The 18,794-nt window shown below is 46.4% G+C and overlaps 1 protein-coding gene across 1 annotated transcript in view; it reads right to left on the minus strand.

Annotated features, from left to right (window-relative positions):
• ULK4 (unc-51 like kinase 4) overlaps window positions 1-18,794 on the minus strand; it is a 198,324-nt gene that overhangs the window by 95,866 nt on the left and 83,664 nt on the right. Inside the window, exon 26 of the mRNA XM_084902535.1 lies at window positions 12,525-12,573. Within this exon, the coding sequence (XP_084758661.1) occupies window positions 12,525-12,573 (49 nt within the window). The remainder of the gene's footprint in view (window positions 1-12,524; window positions 12,574-18,794) is intronic.

The raw sequence follows: 18,794 nt of genomic DNA on the forward strand, positions 1-18,794 counted from the left end.
GAAAGACGGGCCAGTCTGCCCTACACACACCAGCCGAGCTCAGCAGAGGCCCAAAGCAGGGGGCACGAGAAAATAAAGGCATGCGCCAGACACACGCCTGCCTGCTCCTGGCATCTCTGCCCCTCTCCAGAAGTAAAGCCATCATCAGCATCATCATCTCACAAAAATAAAGCCTGGCAAACTAACCTTCGCTCTCAGAACTCCAGGCCAGAAGCTGAAGGCCATGGAGGCTGTCTTTTCATGGTGGACAGTCTTCATCACCGCCCTGTGCCCGCCTCCATCACCTCCCTGTGCCCACCTCCATCCCCTCCCTGTGCCCACCTCCATCCCCTTCCTGTGCCCACCTCCATCCCCTCCCTATGCCCACCTCCATCACCTCCCTGTGCCCGCCTCCATCACCTCCCTGTGCCCACCTCCATCCCCTTCCTGTGCCCACCTCCATCACCTCCCTGTGCCCGCCTCCATCACCTCCTGTGCCCGCCTTCCTCACAGCACCTGCCGCGTGCCCTGTGACTACTGGTTCACCCATTCCTCACTGGATGTCGAGCCCTTTGAGGGCAGAATTGGGGCTCTGAACAGTGTCCCCATGCCTGGTCCACAGTGGCCCCTGGGAAATGAACAGAAGGACAGCCCTGCTCACAATCACTGGGTGAACACACAGGGGAAGGGAGATACAGCTGTTTGGCTTCTCCTCCAAGAAGTTAGTTTGTCAGAAACCAGCAATTGCCTTCCATCGAGCCGTCGATAAACATTTACTGAGCACTGAAACCTGTGCACACCAGTAACGGGGCGAAACAGAACCACACAAACGAGTTTCCTCCAAACGTTTTCCATGGGAACACATTTGTTTTTGAATAATGTTTGCAAGAGATGGCAAATTCAGATCCTTTTCCTTTAAGGACAGAAAACCTCTCACATGCTAAATATTCGTCAAGGACCCGTGAAGCACTCCCATGGAAAACATGCACTCCAGAAGTTCTGAAAGAGGTTCACACCGTTTCAATGGGACTCTCCATTAAAGATAATTGCTCACAAATATAAACACCCCATTCTAAAGAAAGGAAATACTGCACGTGGTGAAATGGAACGGGAAGATCAATACATGCAATTATCACAAGACGTGTTCAATTGCTGCTCTCTCCCCGCCGGCGCTGCGACCTCTGCAGAGGGAGTTTGTGCTCCCGTGGCTCCTGCAAGAGGGAGACCTCCATCCTGCAGGAGGGAGACCTCAGTGGGAGTGGCGAGAAGTCACTCCAACCAGGGCTTTCCAGTGCCCAGAGGAAAGCAGAGGGAAGGGCCGGGGAGGAGAGGAACCCTCAGGAGACGGGAAGCACAGGTCTGAAGCCAGGATGAAGACAGGAAGCCTTTCCGCCGCATGGCATGACTGAGAGGGGCCGAGTGCCCAGGTGCGGGCTGGGAGTCGCCCAGGTGCGGGCTGGGAGGGCTGGGAGCCTGCAGCAGCAGCTGGAGGAGAAGCCCCAGATGTGGAGAAGTCACAGACATGGAAACGGATGCTCACCTCTGACCAGCCTCCATCACCTGACCGCGACACCTTGCTCTCTGCTTCTGCCCACAAATGAATGTGTGGGCCTCTGGGCACTGACTTCAGACGGAACTAGACTAACTGAACTCGACTTCTCTGCAAATACCAGCACAGTCCTCCCAGTTACATCAAACAGCCCACAGTACCCTTTGGGGGTTTTGAGATATAGATTCTTACCTATCCCTACCTATAAAGTTCTATGGTGTGTGAAAAGACTAATGCTGATTCTGTTTTGTTTTGTTTATTAATTTCAGAGAGGAAGGGACAGGGAGACATACAAACATCAATGAGAGAAAATCATCCATCAGCTGCCTCCTGTACGCCCCCCACTGGGGATCAAGCCCTCAACCCAGGCATGTGCCACTGAGCCACACCGGCCAGGCTCATTCTGTTTTTATGTACAAATATGACTGAGCTGCTGATATGCTTGGAGACAAAGGAACGGCCAGAGAGATTTTTTTAAACCCACAGTATCCGTGTGCCTCAGACACATTCATCAGGAAGCCTCGGTTTTGTTTTCAATTCCAGAATCAAACTTCCTTTGTATAAAAGCTCTCAGGTAATGATACTGATGGATTTCAAGAGATGGGGTTAGAGAGAGAACACGTGGGACTCTGAATGTGAGACAAGGATATCAAATAGCAAAAATGAAAGAGCAGCACATTACTCGCTATTTTTGTATTTTGAGGGGGCTCGCAGGCTTCTGTGTGCTGCCACCAACGCCTCCGAGAGGCAGCCTGGCCGGAAGCCTAAATGAGGTCTCAGAAAAGATAATGGAGCTTTAATGATGGAAATAGTAAGAAAATTAAGTGTAATCATGTTCCATTAAGCATACTCTTAGCTCCCATTTTCACTAAATTATTTTATTATGATTTTGCCTCTGTCTGTTGAAACAACCTTTTATGGCAATTTGATCTGCAAGCATAAATAAGTCTCATTTATTTCCCACTATGAAGCCCTACGGGATTAATAAGAAGAGATGGATCATCTAAAGTTTTACCCATTCTGCACTCAGGGAGCAACCACTCAGAGAGATGAATGCTTTGTTTTCTATTTATGTATGTGAGGAAAGCGTTGTGTGTGAGCAGAGTCTCATTGGACAACAGTGTATCTTCTGCTAGAAACACTGAGAGAGGAAAGGAGAGGGGGAGAGGGGGAGAGAGAGAGAAACCGATCAGCTGCCTCCCACATGTGCCCCAACTAGGGATGGAGCCCCAACTGGGGATGTAACCCACAACCTAGGTATGTGCCCTGACCAGGAATCGAACCCATGACCTTTGGGTGAACCCGATGATGCTATAACCGAGTTCCTGGCTGGGGCTAGCAAGACCACCCTGCACCAGGCCGCTCCTCCACAGCAGCTCCTCTCACTCTCCTCTCACTTCTGACCAACCACAGAAAATTCATCAACTTAGGAAGCAATTTTAACCAGAAGCATGAAAAAGGGCGCCACAACACGCCCCACCCCGCCCTCTTCATGTGCTGGTGGGTCCCACACTGCTGGTCACTTCACCGCCTCAGGCCTTAGCCCTCCTGCTGGCCCTCCTCCTCCCTCTTTGATGGACTTTTCTCATGTTCGCACTGACCTGCTACCATGACCAGAGCTGCTGGGCTGAGATATACACCCAGCAGGCCTCTCCCGCGCAGCCATGCAGGTGTGAGCCCTGAGCAAGCACGGTGGGGAACTCTAATCAATCCGGCAGGGGGCGCACAAACAGGGGGGGTAGGGGGGTGCAAACGGAGAGGCAGGGGCACAGCAGAGGAAGACAAAGGCTGCTCACTGGGTCTCCTCAGAGAAGGACGCACCTGTCAGAACACGCAGGTGGGGTTTTAAATACTCCTTCCAAAGCATGTTTACTTCTACAAAGCGTCACGGAGAAAAGGCTCTGAAGCTTAACTGCAATCACAACTCGCTAATTAAATGAGTCTCTGGGCCAGGTCCTGGCGGAGGCTGCGAAGCAGGGAAGGGCTGGTGAGGAAAAGCTCACATTCAGAAAGAACGATGCCCATGGGAGGAGGGGGGAGCTCTACAACGACCAGACATAAATCCACACCCGCTTCCCACTACAAACTTGTATCAAGATCTAAAGAGAAAGAAAAACAAAATATTACAAAGGATAAACGTATAACATTTTAAACTAGAAATAATAAATTTTGATAACTCTGTAATAATATTTTGGCACCCAATAACAGCAACAATCTTCATAAACCAGGAGAAGTGAGAGATACACACAAAAACACCCTAATAACAGGGTATTGTAGTCCTCTCCCTAAATCTAAGATAGATTAAAGGAAAAATTACTAAGGACATATATAAGACATGCTCCATAGATACAAGTCAAACTCTGAACTCAAGAGAGACTAAGAGAATAATATTTAATTGTACACAGAGAATTCATGAAAATGCACCACAGTATAAACAAAGAAAATATCAATAAATTTCCCCCCAAATAAAACCAAAAATTAATTTAAAAACAAATAAACAAGCTTTTCATTTTCTTTTCCGATTACAGTTGACAGTCAATATTACATTAGTTTTTGGTGTACAGCATAGAGGTCAGCTCTTGCCACTTCGGCTGGAGGTCTATTTAGAGGTCCCATTACATCAAGGTAATTACCTCCATGACAGCAGATAGATAGACTTGGTCCATTAAAGAGGCATAATGTAGACCCTCCACCAAAAAAGGAAATACTCAGCTGGACCAAAAGACAACTGGAAAAGTCAGAAAGAAGTCAGAAAGAAGACTAGAAGGCCCAAAACAAAACCAGCAGTAAGATGGTGGGTTTAACTATATTAAAAATTACATTTAATGAAAATGTTCTAAACACCTCAAATAGAAGACTCATCTTGTCAGGCTGGAAAAGGCAAGCTCCAAATGCATCTCTCTTTGACAAAACAGCTGGAAATGTAAAGGGGGCGAGAGTTAAAAGGTGGGAGATAGAAACACGAGCCTCCCCAACACAAATGGCAGACAGCCATGGGGCGGGATCGGCATCAGACATGACGCCTTCTCCCTGGAAGAAAACAAGCATGCTCCATCGAAGAAGCCAGGGGCCCACACCTCACTCCCCGCGTGTACAAAATTCTAGAAAATGCAAACTAATCTACAGGGGCTGAAAGCAAACGCCTAGCTGCCTGGGACTGGCATGGGGGTGGAGAGGGAAGCATGACAGACAGGCACAAGGACATTCCAAGGTGGGGCGGGGTGGGGAGGCGATGGATCTGTTCATTATCTTGACTGAGTGTACATATGTAAAACCTCATCAAGTTATACATAATAAATATCTGCACCTTATTGTGCACCAATACGGATAATAGACAACATACGGAGATGCAGTGAAGGCATGATAAATACGGTATTTCAAGTCCCCGTCATCACATACTGCTGAACGACTCAGTCATGGGGGGAGGGCACGTGGGGAAGAGAACAGCTGGCTCTGTACTCACTCCTGGCGACAAAGTTATTTTGGAGCAAAGATTTAGGATTTAATCATGAAATCCTAGGGGCACAGGATAAAAGATAGATTAATATTTAATAACCTTGTTGGGGAGAAGTCCTTTCCTAAGCACAGTGGAAAACAAAGAAGCTATCAGCCAAAAAGTTGATGAATGTGCCTCTGATATTAAAAAAGTAAACAGCTCAAAAAACAAGCCACTGACGATCAAAAAGACCAGTGAGTGTGGTGAAGCTGCTGCTGCTTGATATCTGGCTATGTGGGAAATTCCACATTAGTACCCAGGAGAGTAATCCTATCTAATAAAGAGGGAATATGCTAATTGACCATCACAACATCGCAAAAGATGGCCGCATCCACAGCCAATAAGGAGGGAATATGCTAATTGACTGTCACGCCCTCAAAGCCGGCGGCGCTCAGTCCTCTCAGCCCCGCCAAGATGGCAAGTGAGCCCAGTTACTCCATTTGCCTGCCTCCAGAGTCCCCCAGTCTCCTCAGCCACCCAGGGCCAGCCCAAGGCACAGGCAAGCCTCAGATGGTGGCTGCCCAGCCGCCCGAGGGTCAGGTAACCAGGGATGGCCAAGGCTTGTGGCAGCAGCAGAGCTGTGATGGGGCCAGTCGCCTTCCTCTGATCGCTGGATCGCCTCCCAACCCTGAGGACTTTCGGACTGTGAGAAGGGGCAGGCCGGGCTGAGGGACCTCCCCCTCCAGTGCATGAATTTTCATGCACCGGACCTCTAGTACTAAAATTCAAAAGATGCATATACTTTGGTGTAACAATTCAACTTTCAAACGTTTATCCTATTGAAACCTGCACAAATGTGTAGACGTTATATTCAGAGTTGCTCACGTTAGCAGGAAATTGGGGGAGTGGGGACTTGAAATGTCCATTGATGGGGGCTGGCTAAATAAATTCTGCTAATTCAATAAAATATTATGTGGCCATTAAATAGAATAAATAATACATATGCATATACACACACAATCCCTCCCATGAGCATTAGGAAGTATGATAGATACAAAGTAGAATAGTTAGTGTGGTCCCATTTTGGGGGGAGGAAGAGAGAAAGATGTGAAAAATAATGAGAATATTTATACAGCTGTAAGCTGCGTATTATGGAAGCCTTCACATTCTCAGTCAGACATTTCTGTATTGTCTGAACTCTTTACAAGTATGCATTGTTCTTGTTAGCAGAAAAAAAAAAAAAACCTAAAAATCCTATGCAATAACTTGCCCTACTGGCTTCTCACACCGTCTTTCTCCAATTTGGTGCCTCTAATAAATCTAAAATCCAATTTTGCTCGGCAGAGCTATTTAAAAAGCTCTCCTTTCCTCGTACATCTGTAAGCTGCTCCAGTGCGTCAGATTTCCCGGCTCCTCCTGAAAAGCCTTGGCTGCTCTGGGGAAGCACATACAGTCTGCTTCTTGCTCATCCAGGAAAACAAATGCAAGAGAGCATCCAAGGCTAATGCTGCCGGTGCTGGCTGCTTTCTGTGCTCGACGTTTCCACTTTCTTGCTGACATTTCCACTTTCTAAAAGGTGGGTGTTCTCCACTGTCTTGTTCCTGAATAAACTGCATGGGGGCCTACCTCACTGAAGAAGTTCTGAGAAAAAGTGACGTTCAGAGGTCACACACTGAGGACGGGCAATCACGGCTGCCACGCAGGGCCCTCCGGTCCTCCCGTGTATTTGCCCAGAGTCCTTCTACCTGGTCCATCTATTAAAGGGCTCCAAGCGCACAGGGTTTTGTAGTGAGACTAAGCGACCCCTAGTACCCTCAATAGGCATGTTAGTTTTTAACACAAGCCTGAACCTAAGGGTGGCCAATGGCTGCATGCCCCCCACCAGAGTCCAGAGTCAGAAGCAAAATAAAGTGGTGTCAGCAGCCATGGTCAAAATCTGGGAGCTGTCACCAAAATGCCTTTTGGAGATGTTGCCCTGGAGCACACTGGCCCTTCCCACTATTTCGCCTTCCAACCCCCCATCAGGGGAAGGAGGGGTCTAAATGTAACCACCAGGCCTCGCCTCCCTCTAGCTCACTCACAATTCATGCACCAGGCCTCTAGTCTTTGTATAATTGGTTACAGAGTTCCATTCTGCAATCTACAGAAGCCCTGAACAGGAGCACTGGAAGGTGGAAGAATTGAGATTTGTCCCCATGCAGCCGGTAAGTACTCCTTGCACAACTTTGAAAGTATCTTCCTAAGTCAAGCATTTTAAATTTTTAATCAAAGGTTGTTTTCCAGTTTAGAAACTCATGCCCCTGTGCCTTGCAGAATCTTATTAAGGGCCTATTGCACATAAGCATGCAGATTCATAAACTCATAAGGAACTTGCCATTTCAACACACCCTACGCACCAATCCACATTAGATGCTTTGTAACGAGAATGGAGCAAAGTAATTTTAAAAGCCTAGATGGGTTGCAAACGCTCCTTCAGTGTAACGTGGCTGCCAGTCTGCACCAGGCTGGTGTCTCCATGAGTAAATCCTCAGGCTCCACAGGCCCGTAAAGAGACTCTTTTCTGAAGACACAGTTGACTTAGAAGATTTACTACCGCTCACTTCAATACCTATCTTCCAGAACTGTTAAAACAATATAATTGTCAAACTAGTGTATTGCGAATCTCATTTTTATTGTTAACATTTGCCACTGAAATTGCTCTTTAATTGTTTGTTTTGGAACAGACACATAAAACATCATGACAGCAATACTTTGGCATATATTGGAAAATCTGCCATGAATAAAGATTTTTTTTCCCAATGAAATACAGTTTGCCTCTATTACTTGGCATTAAAATGATTTACTGAAATAGGCCAAAACATAAACCGCTGAAATAAAATGAAGAGAGATTACAGTTGCAGCAAAATGCAAAGGCCGATCTATTCAGCCGCATAATTGAGACACGTTTCAGTGCAACGTTGACTCCCTAGAAAGTGGCCGAAGGGGGACAGATGCCTCCATCCTGCTCACCCCTCAACTGTACACTCCAAAGCCAAACCAGGGGGCACTTGTGAGGACTCACTTCCTCGGGAACCACATTGATTAAGCAGATCCACATGCGTGGCCGTGATGTGGACCCTGAAGACTGTAGGAATCCATTCGGCTAATCCACCGTGTGCCCCCTGAGCGTCCACTCCCCGCCCAACACAGCGGCCATATTGCCACAAAACATCCGTATCCTTACCCAGGTGGCCTGCCAGGAAAGCAGCACCTGGCTGCGGTGACAGCCCCTCTTTGTCAGCCATCAGCTACCTGGCTGTCAGGGCCTGGCCTGCCCAGAGCGGGGCACAGCGCAGGATAGAAAACCTTCCATCCTGCCGAGACCAGTTTGGCTCAGTGGATAGAGCGTCGGCTTGGGGACTGAAAGGTCCCGGGTTCCATTCCGGTCAAGGGCATGTACCTTGGTTGCGGGCACATCCCCAGTAGAGGGTGTGCAAGAGGCAGCTGATCGATGACTCTCTCTCATCGATGTTTCTAACTCTCTATCTCTCTCCCTTCCTCTCTGTACAAAATCAATAAAATATATTTTTTTTTAAAAAAAAAAAAAAAAGAAAAAAGAAAAGAAAACCTTCCACCCTGAGTGTGGTGTTAGTGCTCCCGGGCCCTGGGATCGGACCTCGGAGACCAGCTCTGCCTGTTAGGCTTCCTTCCTCTCAGCCCTTTTGGCTCAACTCAAAAACCTCATTGAAGGAGACCCGCAGGGATCTCCCAGAGTTCAGCTTTCAACCTGTTTCAAGTGTCCAGTGTAACCCATGACGCCAAGCCTGATTCTCTCCCGGTCCCACCGCGGTGGCCAATAGCTCATAGCTCCGGCAGCACCGAGGCTCTGAAGGTTTGTTTGAAGTAGAGGGCACTGATTTGAGAGAGCATAAGCTATTTGCACGGAACCACCCCGGCATAACACCCTGCAGGACCAGGGCCCAAATGGCCCTTATCCTCTTCCCCTACGTTTCCCTGTGGTCTCTGGCCCAGGCACACCAAGCTGGATGCCCTCTCTCCACATGACACCTCCCTCTAGGCCCCACTCAAAGGTTACTTCTGTGACCCTCCTCTCCCCGACACTGAGCAGTGGGTCCCTCCCTCCCCTGGGACCCACAGTGTCCTCTCCTCCCTCCATCAAGTCCCATGCTGCTCCTGACCAATTCTGTGCCCACGCCTGGCTCTCTCCCTGCCCCGCACACCAGAGGGCCAGACATTAGGCACCCAGGCAGGAGGACTCACTGTATCTCCTGAGTTGGCAGTTACAATTGAAGATTGCTTTTATCTTTTTGAAAATATAATAAAAACTCCTTTCCATGGGTTATGTCTTTAACCAATGCGATCCATACCGGGAGCTCTCGGTTTTAGCGCACAACCCCGGGGATCTTTTCTTAAAGTTTGTACGTGGCTCTTTTGTGCCAACGGGACATGAGATTCAGAATTCTGCTCTCTTCATCTCCGCTCTCCTCCTGGCCTGTAGGACAGACACAGACGCTGCCCGCAATCCCAGCCCGGCAGAAGAGAAAGGTCTGCTTTCTCAATGAAAACCGTGCATGGGAGGAGGCACTGCTGGGAAGAGCACAGCATGTGTGGAATTCTAGAAAAGAAGAAAGAAGTTATAAAAGCCTGTAATTGGGCTCTAAGTACATCAAAAAGCAGCTGGAAAACAGTCAGGAGCTAGGAGTAAAAGGGAAGAAAAAAAAAAAATCCAGAGGTCACAGTGGACCACCAGCTGAATGATTCAAATGCTGTTTTGCTTTTTGAGTGAGTGGCTAGAAGACGCAAGCAGTAGACAAGTGTGCAGGACCCTGCACAATCTTTTCATTGTCTCCTTCTGATCAAATCATTGCTGAAAGCTGCTACATATGTCCAGACCCCACATATGCTCTTGAACTTAGAAACCAAACCTAACTAAAGAATATCCTGTGTCTTCTTGAAACTAGGAATCCAACAGTTCTAAGATGTACCATTATTTTATCAAACAGTAAGAAAAATGCTGCCAATTAAACAATGACATGCTTTTTTATTACCTCAAGTTTTTATTTTATTTTTATGGAAAAGGCTATGTTAGAATTATTCAGTCATACATCATTATAGGATATCTTTCTTGGGCACATAAAAAGAAAAAGAAAGGCAAAATAAACTGGTTAAGACAATGACAACCAGGTCACCTGGCTGAGAGCAATTGTAAGAAGCCACTGATTTGGAAAGTACATCTCATTTTCAGAAACGTTAAAATCTGAAAAAAAAAATTGCACACACCGTAGCATCAATAAAATACTATTTTATGCCTAGGTTCAGTGGCAAATTTTAGAAAGGACATGGTAATAGTTTACAGAATAACTGCTACAAAGATAGTTCATGGAATAGGAAATGTATTGATACAGAGGGGGAAATTTGAGATTATTCTTCGACTCAAGAAGGACGAAAGTAGAATAGGGGTTTAATAATGTTCTTCAAGGACAGCAATGTCCTGTCCCCAAAAACAGTGATTGTTTTTCTTTACTCTTTTAGCAGCGGCACAAGTGTCTTTATGACACTCTCTCCTACAAGAAGCCCGAGTAGAGCGCTGCTCCGGCCGGAGGAAGAGCCTCGCCCTGCACCTGCCTGCGAGGTCACGGGGCTCAGGACCAGCTGAAATCCTGGCCTGGAGAGTAGAGGTCACCGTCTACCCACCCCCGACGATGCCACAACTCAAGAACGAGGGCTTAAACCATGCAGTACTCAACTAAACTTTCACTGTGACCTGTAAAATGCGAAGCCTTTCTAGGTGCGCGTTATGCAAAGACTAATCGAGTATACGGAGGGGTTTTGTAAACCTGCAAGAAGAAATTTCCATGTGCAGCCTTCAGACCTTGAGGTGATTGCCAAAAGGTAAGGCTTTGTTATCAGGGACCCAAGGAGCTGTACTGACCTCAACAGGGTAGAGGCCCTCCCGCCACAGCAAGGGTGAGTGCCCCACCCCTACGGCCCATGGTAGCTCTACAGTCTCCCTGTCTGCAACTCGCCTCTCTCTCTTTCTTGTGTGTGTGTGTGTGTGTGTGTGTGTTGTTTTATTTTTAATTGATTTGAGAGAGAAAGGGAGAGGGAGAGAAGAGAAACTCAACTTGTTGTTCTACTCATTTATGCATTCACTGATTGTTTCTTGTGTGTGTGCCCTGACCAGAGATTGAGCCCACAACCTTGGTCGACACTCTGACCACCTGGCCAGGGCTAGCACCATCTCTTTTCAAATGCAAGACCGATGTGGCTGAGTTTGGACAGCACAGGATCTTGCCACTATGCCCGAGCATGTGGCCGAACACAGCACCTTACCATGCAGGCCAGAAATGCATCCACCTCCACAACAAACTAGCAAGCAAAACACTTTAGAATTCCCACTCGAAAGCTCTTGATCTGCACGTGTCTTCGCCCCCCTTTTCCTCCATTTCTTCTCCTAATAGTGCTTCTAAAATACTATTTGCTTTTCTTTTATTTTCTCAATTATAGTTGACATTCAATATGAGTTTGTGTTAGTTCAGATGGACATTGGTTACACCCTTTTACTATTTTTGAAGCAATTTCAATCCGGGCTCTAACCCACAACCACTCCTCCCCACCCAATTCGAACAGCTCAGCAGCCCCAGCCAGCTCCTCTGAAAGCCAAAGGGAGCTGGAGCAAAGAAAATTACCGTTTTCCCCGTGGAGCCATAGCAACATACAAACAACTTGCAGATTAATGTCTCAGAGGATTAAAGAAAGCTGGTTTTCCGTGTGGAGGGTTAGCAGCCCATCCCAGTTATTGCTCCGACCATGACCGAGGTAGGTTAGGCTGGTCTGTCCCCCTCCTTTGCCCCTGGCACTTTTGGCAGCTCTGGAGGGAAAGTGTTTGGCAAAGGGGGTATCTCCTCCCTCCCCTCCTCCCGCCCCCATTCAGGGAGGCATTTCTTTGGTTAAAGGTGCTCCCTTGCTGTAAGCACCAACTCAGTTTTCCACCTGATTTTCCGATCTGTGTTTATTATAAGCAGGGATTTACCGGAAGTGAGAAAAGTCAATCTGCATCCCATTTATTCCCTACACGGAGAAACCTCAGGTGAAAGGCTTTTTGGAACAGATGGCTTCCAATTAAGTGGCATTCTGTGAAGAAATGGCGTATGGAAGCTAGGCACGCTATGTCCTGAAGAAGATTCTGCCCACAGGCATAAACTGTTGGTCTGACCCTGTGACTACAGAGGGCTTCACATTGAACATGAGAAATTCATACGGAAGAACAGTGGTCATTAGTCTTCCCTTCCTCCACAAACCAACCTCAGAAAAAGTACTTCCCACGTTAGATAACATGTGGTGTTCCGTCAACAGAAATAAAATCAAGGACTGTGACAAGAGGGCAGTGTCCCTATGCAATCTCACAGTGGGACAGAGCGTAGACAAGGAAACTGAGGCCCGAGGAGGTTAAGTCAGATCATGAGGGACACACACAAGTCTTCCGGGCAGTTAGGGTCAGCGCTCTACTGCACAACATGGTCAAAACTTTAAGAAGTTTTAAGTTTCATATTTCCTTACCAGGATGACTTCGAAAATGAGCGGGACCAGTTTGCTCTCCTCCACAAGTCTGTTAAGAAATAAAAAGATAACCACACGTCAGACGGCTTGTGTGTTGCTGCTTACATCCTGTGACTGAGAAATCATCTGATGAAACATCACTCATTTTTAATACCCTGAACTACAGCCGTTTAAACACGAGAAATATGAAGCCTCTTTGCAAATGACTATTAGTTTAGCCTTATTGATCTGAAGCAAGCAAAATCTCAAGATAGTATTTGTAAATGTAAAATTTTATTAAAATTCAAAACTATTATGAAGACTATCAAACTGGGCAAGGCTGGCCAAATCGCGTAACCCATCATCACCGCACAGTTAAATTATGAGCCTGTCACATTGTACTCTTTCAAAGGTGCCTCATCAGGTATCTTCTCAGCATTAATGATTTAATGCACGGTGATTTTTAAAAATCATCTTTAACTTTAAAAAGCATAGGTGCCCATCACCCAATGGAATCTAGGTACTTCACCATTAAACCTTGTTTATTTTTTATTTATTTTTATTTATTTAATTTTTTTTAAACCTTGTTTAAAAATGTCATCTACTAGAATAAGTTTTCCATGCAATTTAAGAGAAAATAGCCTTGATTCAAAAGTGACTGCGTCTCTAAATAGTCCTTTAGGCCAAGGATCAGTCAACTTTCTTCTGTCAAGGGTCAGACAGTAAATATTTTAGGCTTTGCAGGCCACACGGTCTATGTAGCAACTACTGACCTCTGCCGCTGGAATGGCAAAGCAGGCAAAAACAACACAGAAACGAGGAGGCATGGCCGTGTTCCGATGAGATTTTATTTACAGAAACGGGCAGCATGCCATGTTTGGCCCACAAGCTATAATTTGCTGGTCCTGATTCAGTTTAAAAATCAGATTCCTTCCTTTTATTGGAATTCACTCTGTGTGATAAACTGCAGCACTTTAAGCGTGTTGCCTTTGTAGATACATGCTGTTTGTCTATTTCACACACGATGCCAGGTGGATGGGAAGGGAATTTATCATCCGGCCTCCCTCGAGCTTGTCTGTCTATGATAATATATTGATTAAAAAAAAAAAAAAAAAAAAAAAAAGGCCTGTGAGACTAGCCCCAAAAAGATCACCATGTTCACAAATGTGTGTTAAGGGAAAGTGAGATACAGAGCGAGTTCCCGAAGACTGAAGCTTGAGAAAGCCCCAGCCCCGTGTCCGGCAAACCGAGCATGATCGTTTCCATGGTTCCATGGGGGAGAGGAGAGGTTTTGACTACAAACGTCCAATTCATTTACATTCTCTCCCTTTCCTGGGCCGCGGCAGGCTCAGAGGTGAGTATGAAGCTCATGGCAGGGCAGCACGGGAAAAGCAGAGACTCAGGACCAAGCACAGCTCCAGGCCAGCACCTTCCCGGTTTTCCTTCTCAGCTTCCCAGATGTTCTCAATCTCTTTTCCTACATGGGTCTTTTGACGTTTTGTTCTAATGATATATACTCTCATTAGGCCTGGGCTGACATGGCCAAGCTCATGCATATCAGAGTTGCCCTAGCAACCAAAGCCAAGGAAGTCACAGGGACAGACACAGCTGCTTCTTCACTGGGACCTGGAAGGCACAGGTCCCTCCAGCACAGTCACCCAACATCAGATCTAAGCATCCACTCCCAACACCAGACTTCTCATAATAGTATCTTAAAATATAGCCCTGGCCCGTGTGGCTCAGGTGAGTGAACGTCGTCCCATTCACTGAGAGGTCACCTCTTTGAATCACTGTCAGGACACCAGCCTGGACTGCAGACTTGATCCCCAGCAGGAGGTGTGCAAGAGGCCAACCCTGACTGGGGATTGATCAGCAACCTAGGTATATGCTCCGACGGGAATCAAACCCACAGCCTTCTGGTGCATGGGACTATACTCCAACTAACCGAGACATCCGGCCTGGGACACCCCCTCCTTTTAAAAAACAATTCATATTTGTTTATTTAAATTAGCTGCTCCTGGCCAACTATGTGTAAACCCAAATACATGTCGGACTTATAAAAAATTTTCCCCAAAATGCTGCTTAGGAGGTTTAGAGTTTGTATTTGTCCCTAATGGAGCTCTAGATGGAAAACAAAGATCTTTCATTTCTTATGACTTATACAATTTGCCAGCCTAATAGACCAACAACAGTCATTTTTAAATAAAAAAAAATCTCTACCATCAGCTGAATTTCAAATTATTGGTTCAGTGAATCAGCTTCAAACAGAAATGGTTTCATAATGTTTCGCTATAGCATGATATTATGTCTGCTCTGAAAGCAATAATATTGGTAACATTTCTCTTTGAAATGTCTGCCCTTGCCTGCAATGTTGGCTCATTCTCTTGCAGAGAACTGCAAAAGTTTCCCCAGGAAAGGTACACATATTCAAAATTATTTTTCACACAAACGAGGAGGAGGGCAGGGTTGAGAATCTAGCAGCGTTAGCACATAGCATTGTTAGATCTGGTTATTTTACAGAGATCTATAGAATCCTCCTTATGAGCAGGCATTATACTTCTTCCCTGAGGAAGTTCACACCCCGGTGGGCAAAAAACACATATGATACAAAAATAATCCAACTTATAAAGCTGAGATCTTAGAATTAAGTTAGAAAATGAGGCTACTCCAGAATGCACCCCCGATATATGAAAATCTCCCATTGCCTAAAGTAGCATGAAAAAGATCATTTCAGTAAGAGAAAATATGGTTACGTGAAAAGCAAGTGTTTTTCCTACAAAAAGGAGATTTTAGATGAAAATAAAAGAATTGTATGTTACATTAGCAACTCTGCAAAATGCTTTTCTAGCCAGGACCGGTTTGGCTCAATGGATAGAGCGTCGGCTTGGGGACTGAAGGGTCCCGGGTTCGATTCCGGTCAAGGGCATGTACCTTGGTTGCGGGCATATCCCCAGTAGGGGGTGTGCAAGAGGCAGCTGATCGATGACTCTCTCATCGATGTTTCTAACTCTCTCTCTCTCCCACTTCCTCTCTGTATAAAATCAATAAAATATATTTAAAAAAAAAAAAAATGCTTTTCTATCTATTACCTCAGCAGATGCCCAATCCAGGCCGGTGGCGAGGCATGGAGGAGGCCACCAAATGCTCCTGCCACAGGAAGTGCGGCGGGTGAGACGAAGAGCTGGGCCGCTCCTTTACACTCGCCCGGCCCTCTCCTACCTCCACGTGCTGCAGGGTGTCTGCAAGTCCCGGGCTGCCAGGGGCTTCCGGGGAACTGTTCCTGCAGGGGCACCCACACTCCTGGTACCCAGGGGGCTGTGGACTGTCACTAATGTTAATGTCTGGTAAGAACCTGCCCGGCCGGTGTGGCTCAGTGGTTGAGCGTCCATCTATGAACAGGAGGTCACAGTTTCGATTCCCAGTCAGGGCACACGCCCAGGTTGCAGGCTTGATCCCCAGTAGGGAGCGTGCAGGAGGCAGCCGATCAATGATTCATCACTGATGTGTCTTTCTCTCTCTCTCTCTCCCTTTCTCTCTGAAATCAATGAAAATATATTTTTTTAAAAACAAAAAAACTAACCACCAGCCTGTAAGTGCATACTTAATGAATCGATGTCTTCCTAATTACAGAAAATTAAAATTCGTAATGATTTTCTATAACTACTTAAAGTTTTTTATATAAAATATAGAAATACAGAAGCATAAAATATATCGTATAGAGTGTTATGTTTGAAAAAATGGAAAAGCATTACAAGGAAGATACTGTAAGAAAATCATTAATAAGTTTTTATGTACTATTTACTTGTCTGTTTTTCTACTCACATAGGTCATTCTCTCTCTTTTCTATTCATATCGGTCAAGCTCACTGTTAGCCACCAGTTGTGTACATTCCCGTGTCACTCGGACAGCCTTGCCCCATTTGCTGTCTCATGACCCTGAAAGGCTAAGTCCATTCCCCAGGGAAAGCTTCCTCTGGGAGGTAGCACTCGGTGGTGCTCACCAAGCCCATGATGGTAGCACTCGGTGGCGCTGGGATTAGAACTGGAATCTGCCAGTTACAGAGCCTGTTAGAGACACGGTGTCAGGAGAGGGGGTGGGAGGGCAAGGTCAGATCATAACACATATGTTGCGTTTATTAAAAACCTTTCCTATATCATTGCATAGTCCTCTCAAATATGAGCCCTTGCACAGGCACAGTTTTCTAGCCTACAAAGTATTTAACTGGTCCTCTTGAAGGACCCTTGTCCTCCATTTTTCATTAGCTCCTTAGAAAGCAAACCAACGTGGTGCGGAAAGGACCACTCCTAACGCGCTCAGCTCTTCACTGGTCCTAGCTCCGTGCTTTCTTCAGAGGCAACAGCACCGCCTGCTTCCCTCCGCGATGGTGAGGCGGGGACACACGCTGCGAACGGGAAGCAGCCCGCACTGCGCGGCCCGCAGAAAGCCCTCTCTGAACACACACAGGAGCTGTCTTTACTGTTATTGTTTTAAGTGTCTTAGTGAACATTCTTGCACATAAATATGTGTGCGTATCTTTTACTATGTTCCTTAGGATATATTCATAGGAGTAGATTTAATACATACTGACAGCCTGCTTATCACAAAAGATGTGCTAATTTATGAAAGCGCACGTTGCACTGGACTCTCAGCAAGTGCTATTCAAAACCTAACCCATGTGGTGACCGGAGACTAGGCCCCGGGTGGAGAGCACACAATGAGGTATTATATACAAGCAGTATTATAAAGCTGCACACTGAAATGTATGGAATGCTATTAACCAATGTTACCCCAATCGATTCTATTCAAACAGTATGTTCACTCTACCAGTTTCCTTTTTTAAATTATTTTAATGGCATTTTCTGTGATTCCTAATGAAGGTGATGCTTTTTCATGTTTATTGTGAGAAATGGCCTTTTCCTTCCTTTGACCATTTTCCCTTTGGAAATGTCAAGATACTGTGCAAACAGCTGGGCTGTGCTGTATTTATGACTCCAAGCAGAAGGAAGACAAGCATGTGATGGTGCGCTGGGAGGGTGCAAGGTGCCTCGGAGCATTACCTCACTGAAGAACCCCGCGTGGCCCACGTCCCTGCCGGGGTTTCTTCCCTATGTAACATGCGATGGCAGAGACCGCTAAGTGATAACATATGTTGGAGATGGTAATGGTGTGCCCAGGAAGCCACAGAACATTTGAGACGCAGACCACTGTTTAGTCTGGCAGCTCTCGTGCTCTTTAATTATTTGACAAAGGCCCTGCCTGTACAGCAAACACTGCAATACAGTCTGACCAATAGCTGCCTTCACATGAAATGAGAGGACTTGACATTGAAATGGAGGAGGACTGGGGAGAGATGAGAAACGAACGGCGAGTCTATGCCTTAGGCCACATGCTACACTCCATTCTGCTGGGCTTCACTTGTTTCAGAGTTGACCGCCAGTGACAGGCAATGCACGACTTTATCAAACAACAGCAAACGTCTGCAGCACATTGCTGATTCTAACATGGTAAACTGCCCTGGTAAACCACCAAAAGGAAGTGCAAACATTGCAATGGAACTGCGATGCTAAAACTTGCTAAATATTATCAAGGGATTGATTATTTCAGACTTTAGAAGGTTCGCTAATCAAATTAAGAGACTTTGATTATTATGTCAACGGCTAGGATGCCATGAGCTGATGGCTTTGCTGGCTATAATGCCCAATGTTTAAATGGTCAGGAAGCTTGAAACCTTGACCTTGACTTCCCATTCTGATAGCCCAGGCTAGACCTCCCGCAGTAAAATCACCATGGGACTTGAGCACCACTGGTTTTACAATGCTTTAGGGCCACCTCCACAATGGCCATAGGCTTTGTAGAACGGTCTCTAGCTCCGTCTAGTGGCCTGGGAAGCTAAGGGCTCTTGACTGTGAAGCCTGAAAAGGAGATGGCCAGAGACCTGTGAGCAGCCCCCACTGCCCATCCCTCCAGGGCTCTGGCAAGCTTCACTAGGAAAGGCCTGCAGAGTCACAGGCCCAAACAATGTCTCAAAGGAGCAGGTGATCAAGTATGGCCAGCAGCATGGAAGACCTGAGGTTTAACCACCAATTCTAGGCACATGTGTAGCAGGAACTGGATGGCACCCACTTTAAGCAGGAGTTCAAGCAGAACACATAGGAATGCTCCAATAACATATACAACCCAACTCATAAAACCCCGCCCCCTGAAGCCTCAAGGACCAGGCCAGAACCCACCTTTCAGGAGGGTTCCAGAGAGAACTGAGGGGTCCAAACAAGTGAGTCCCTCTATCCCAAA

The sequence above is a fragment of the Pipistrellus hanaki genome, assembly GCF_964339955.1.
Source record: "Pipistrellus hanaki genome assembly, chromosome: 13".
Classification (NCBI taxonomy): Eukaryota; Metazoa; Chordata; class Mammalia; order Chiroptera; family Vespertilionidae; genus Pipistrellus; species Pipistrellus hanaki.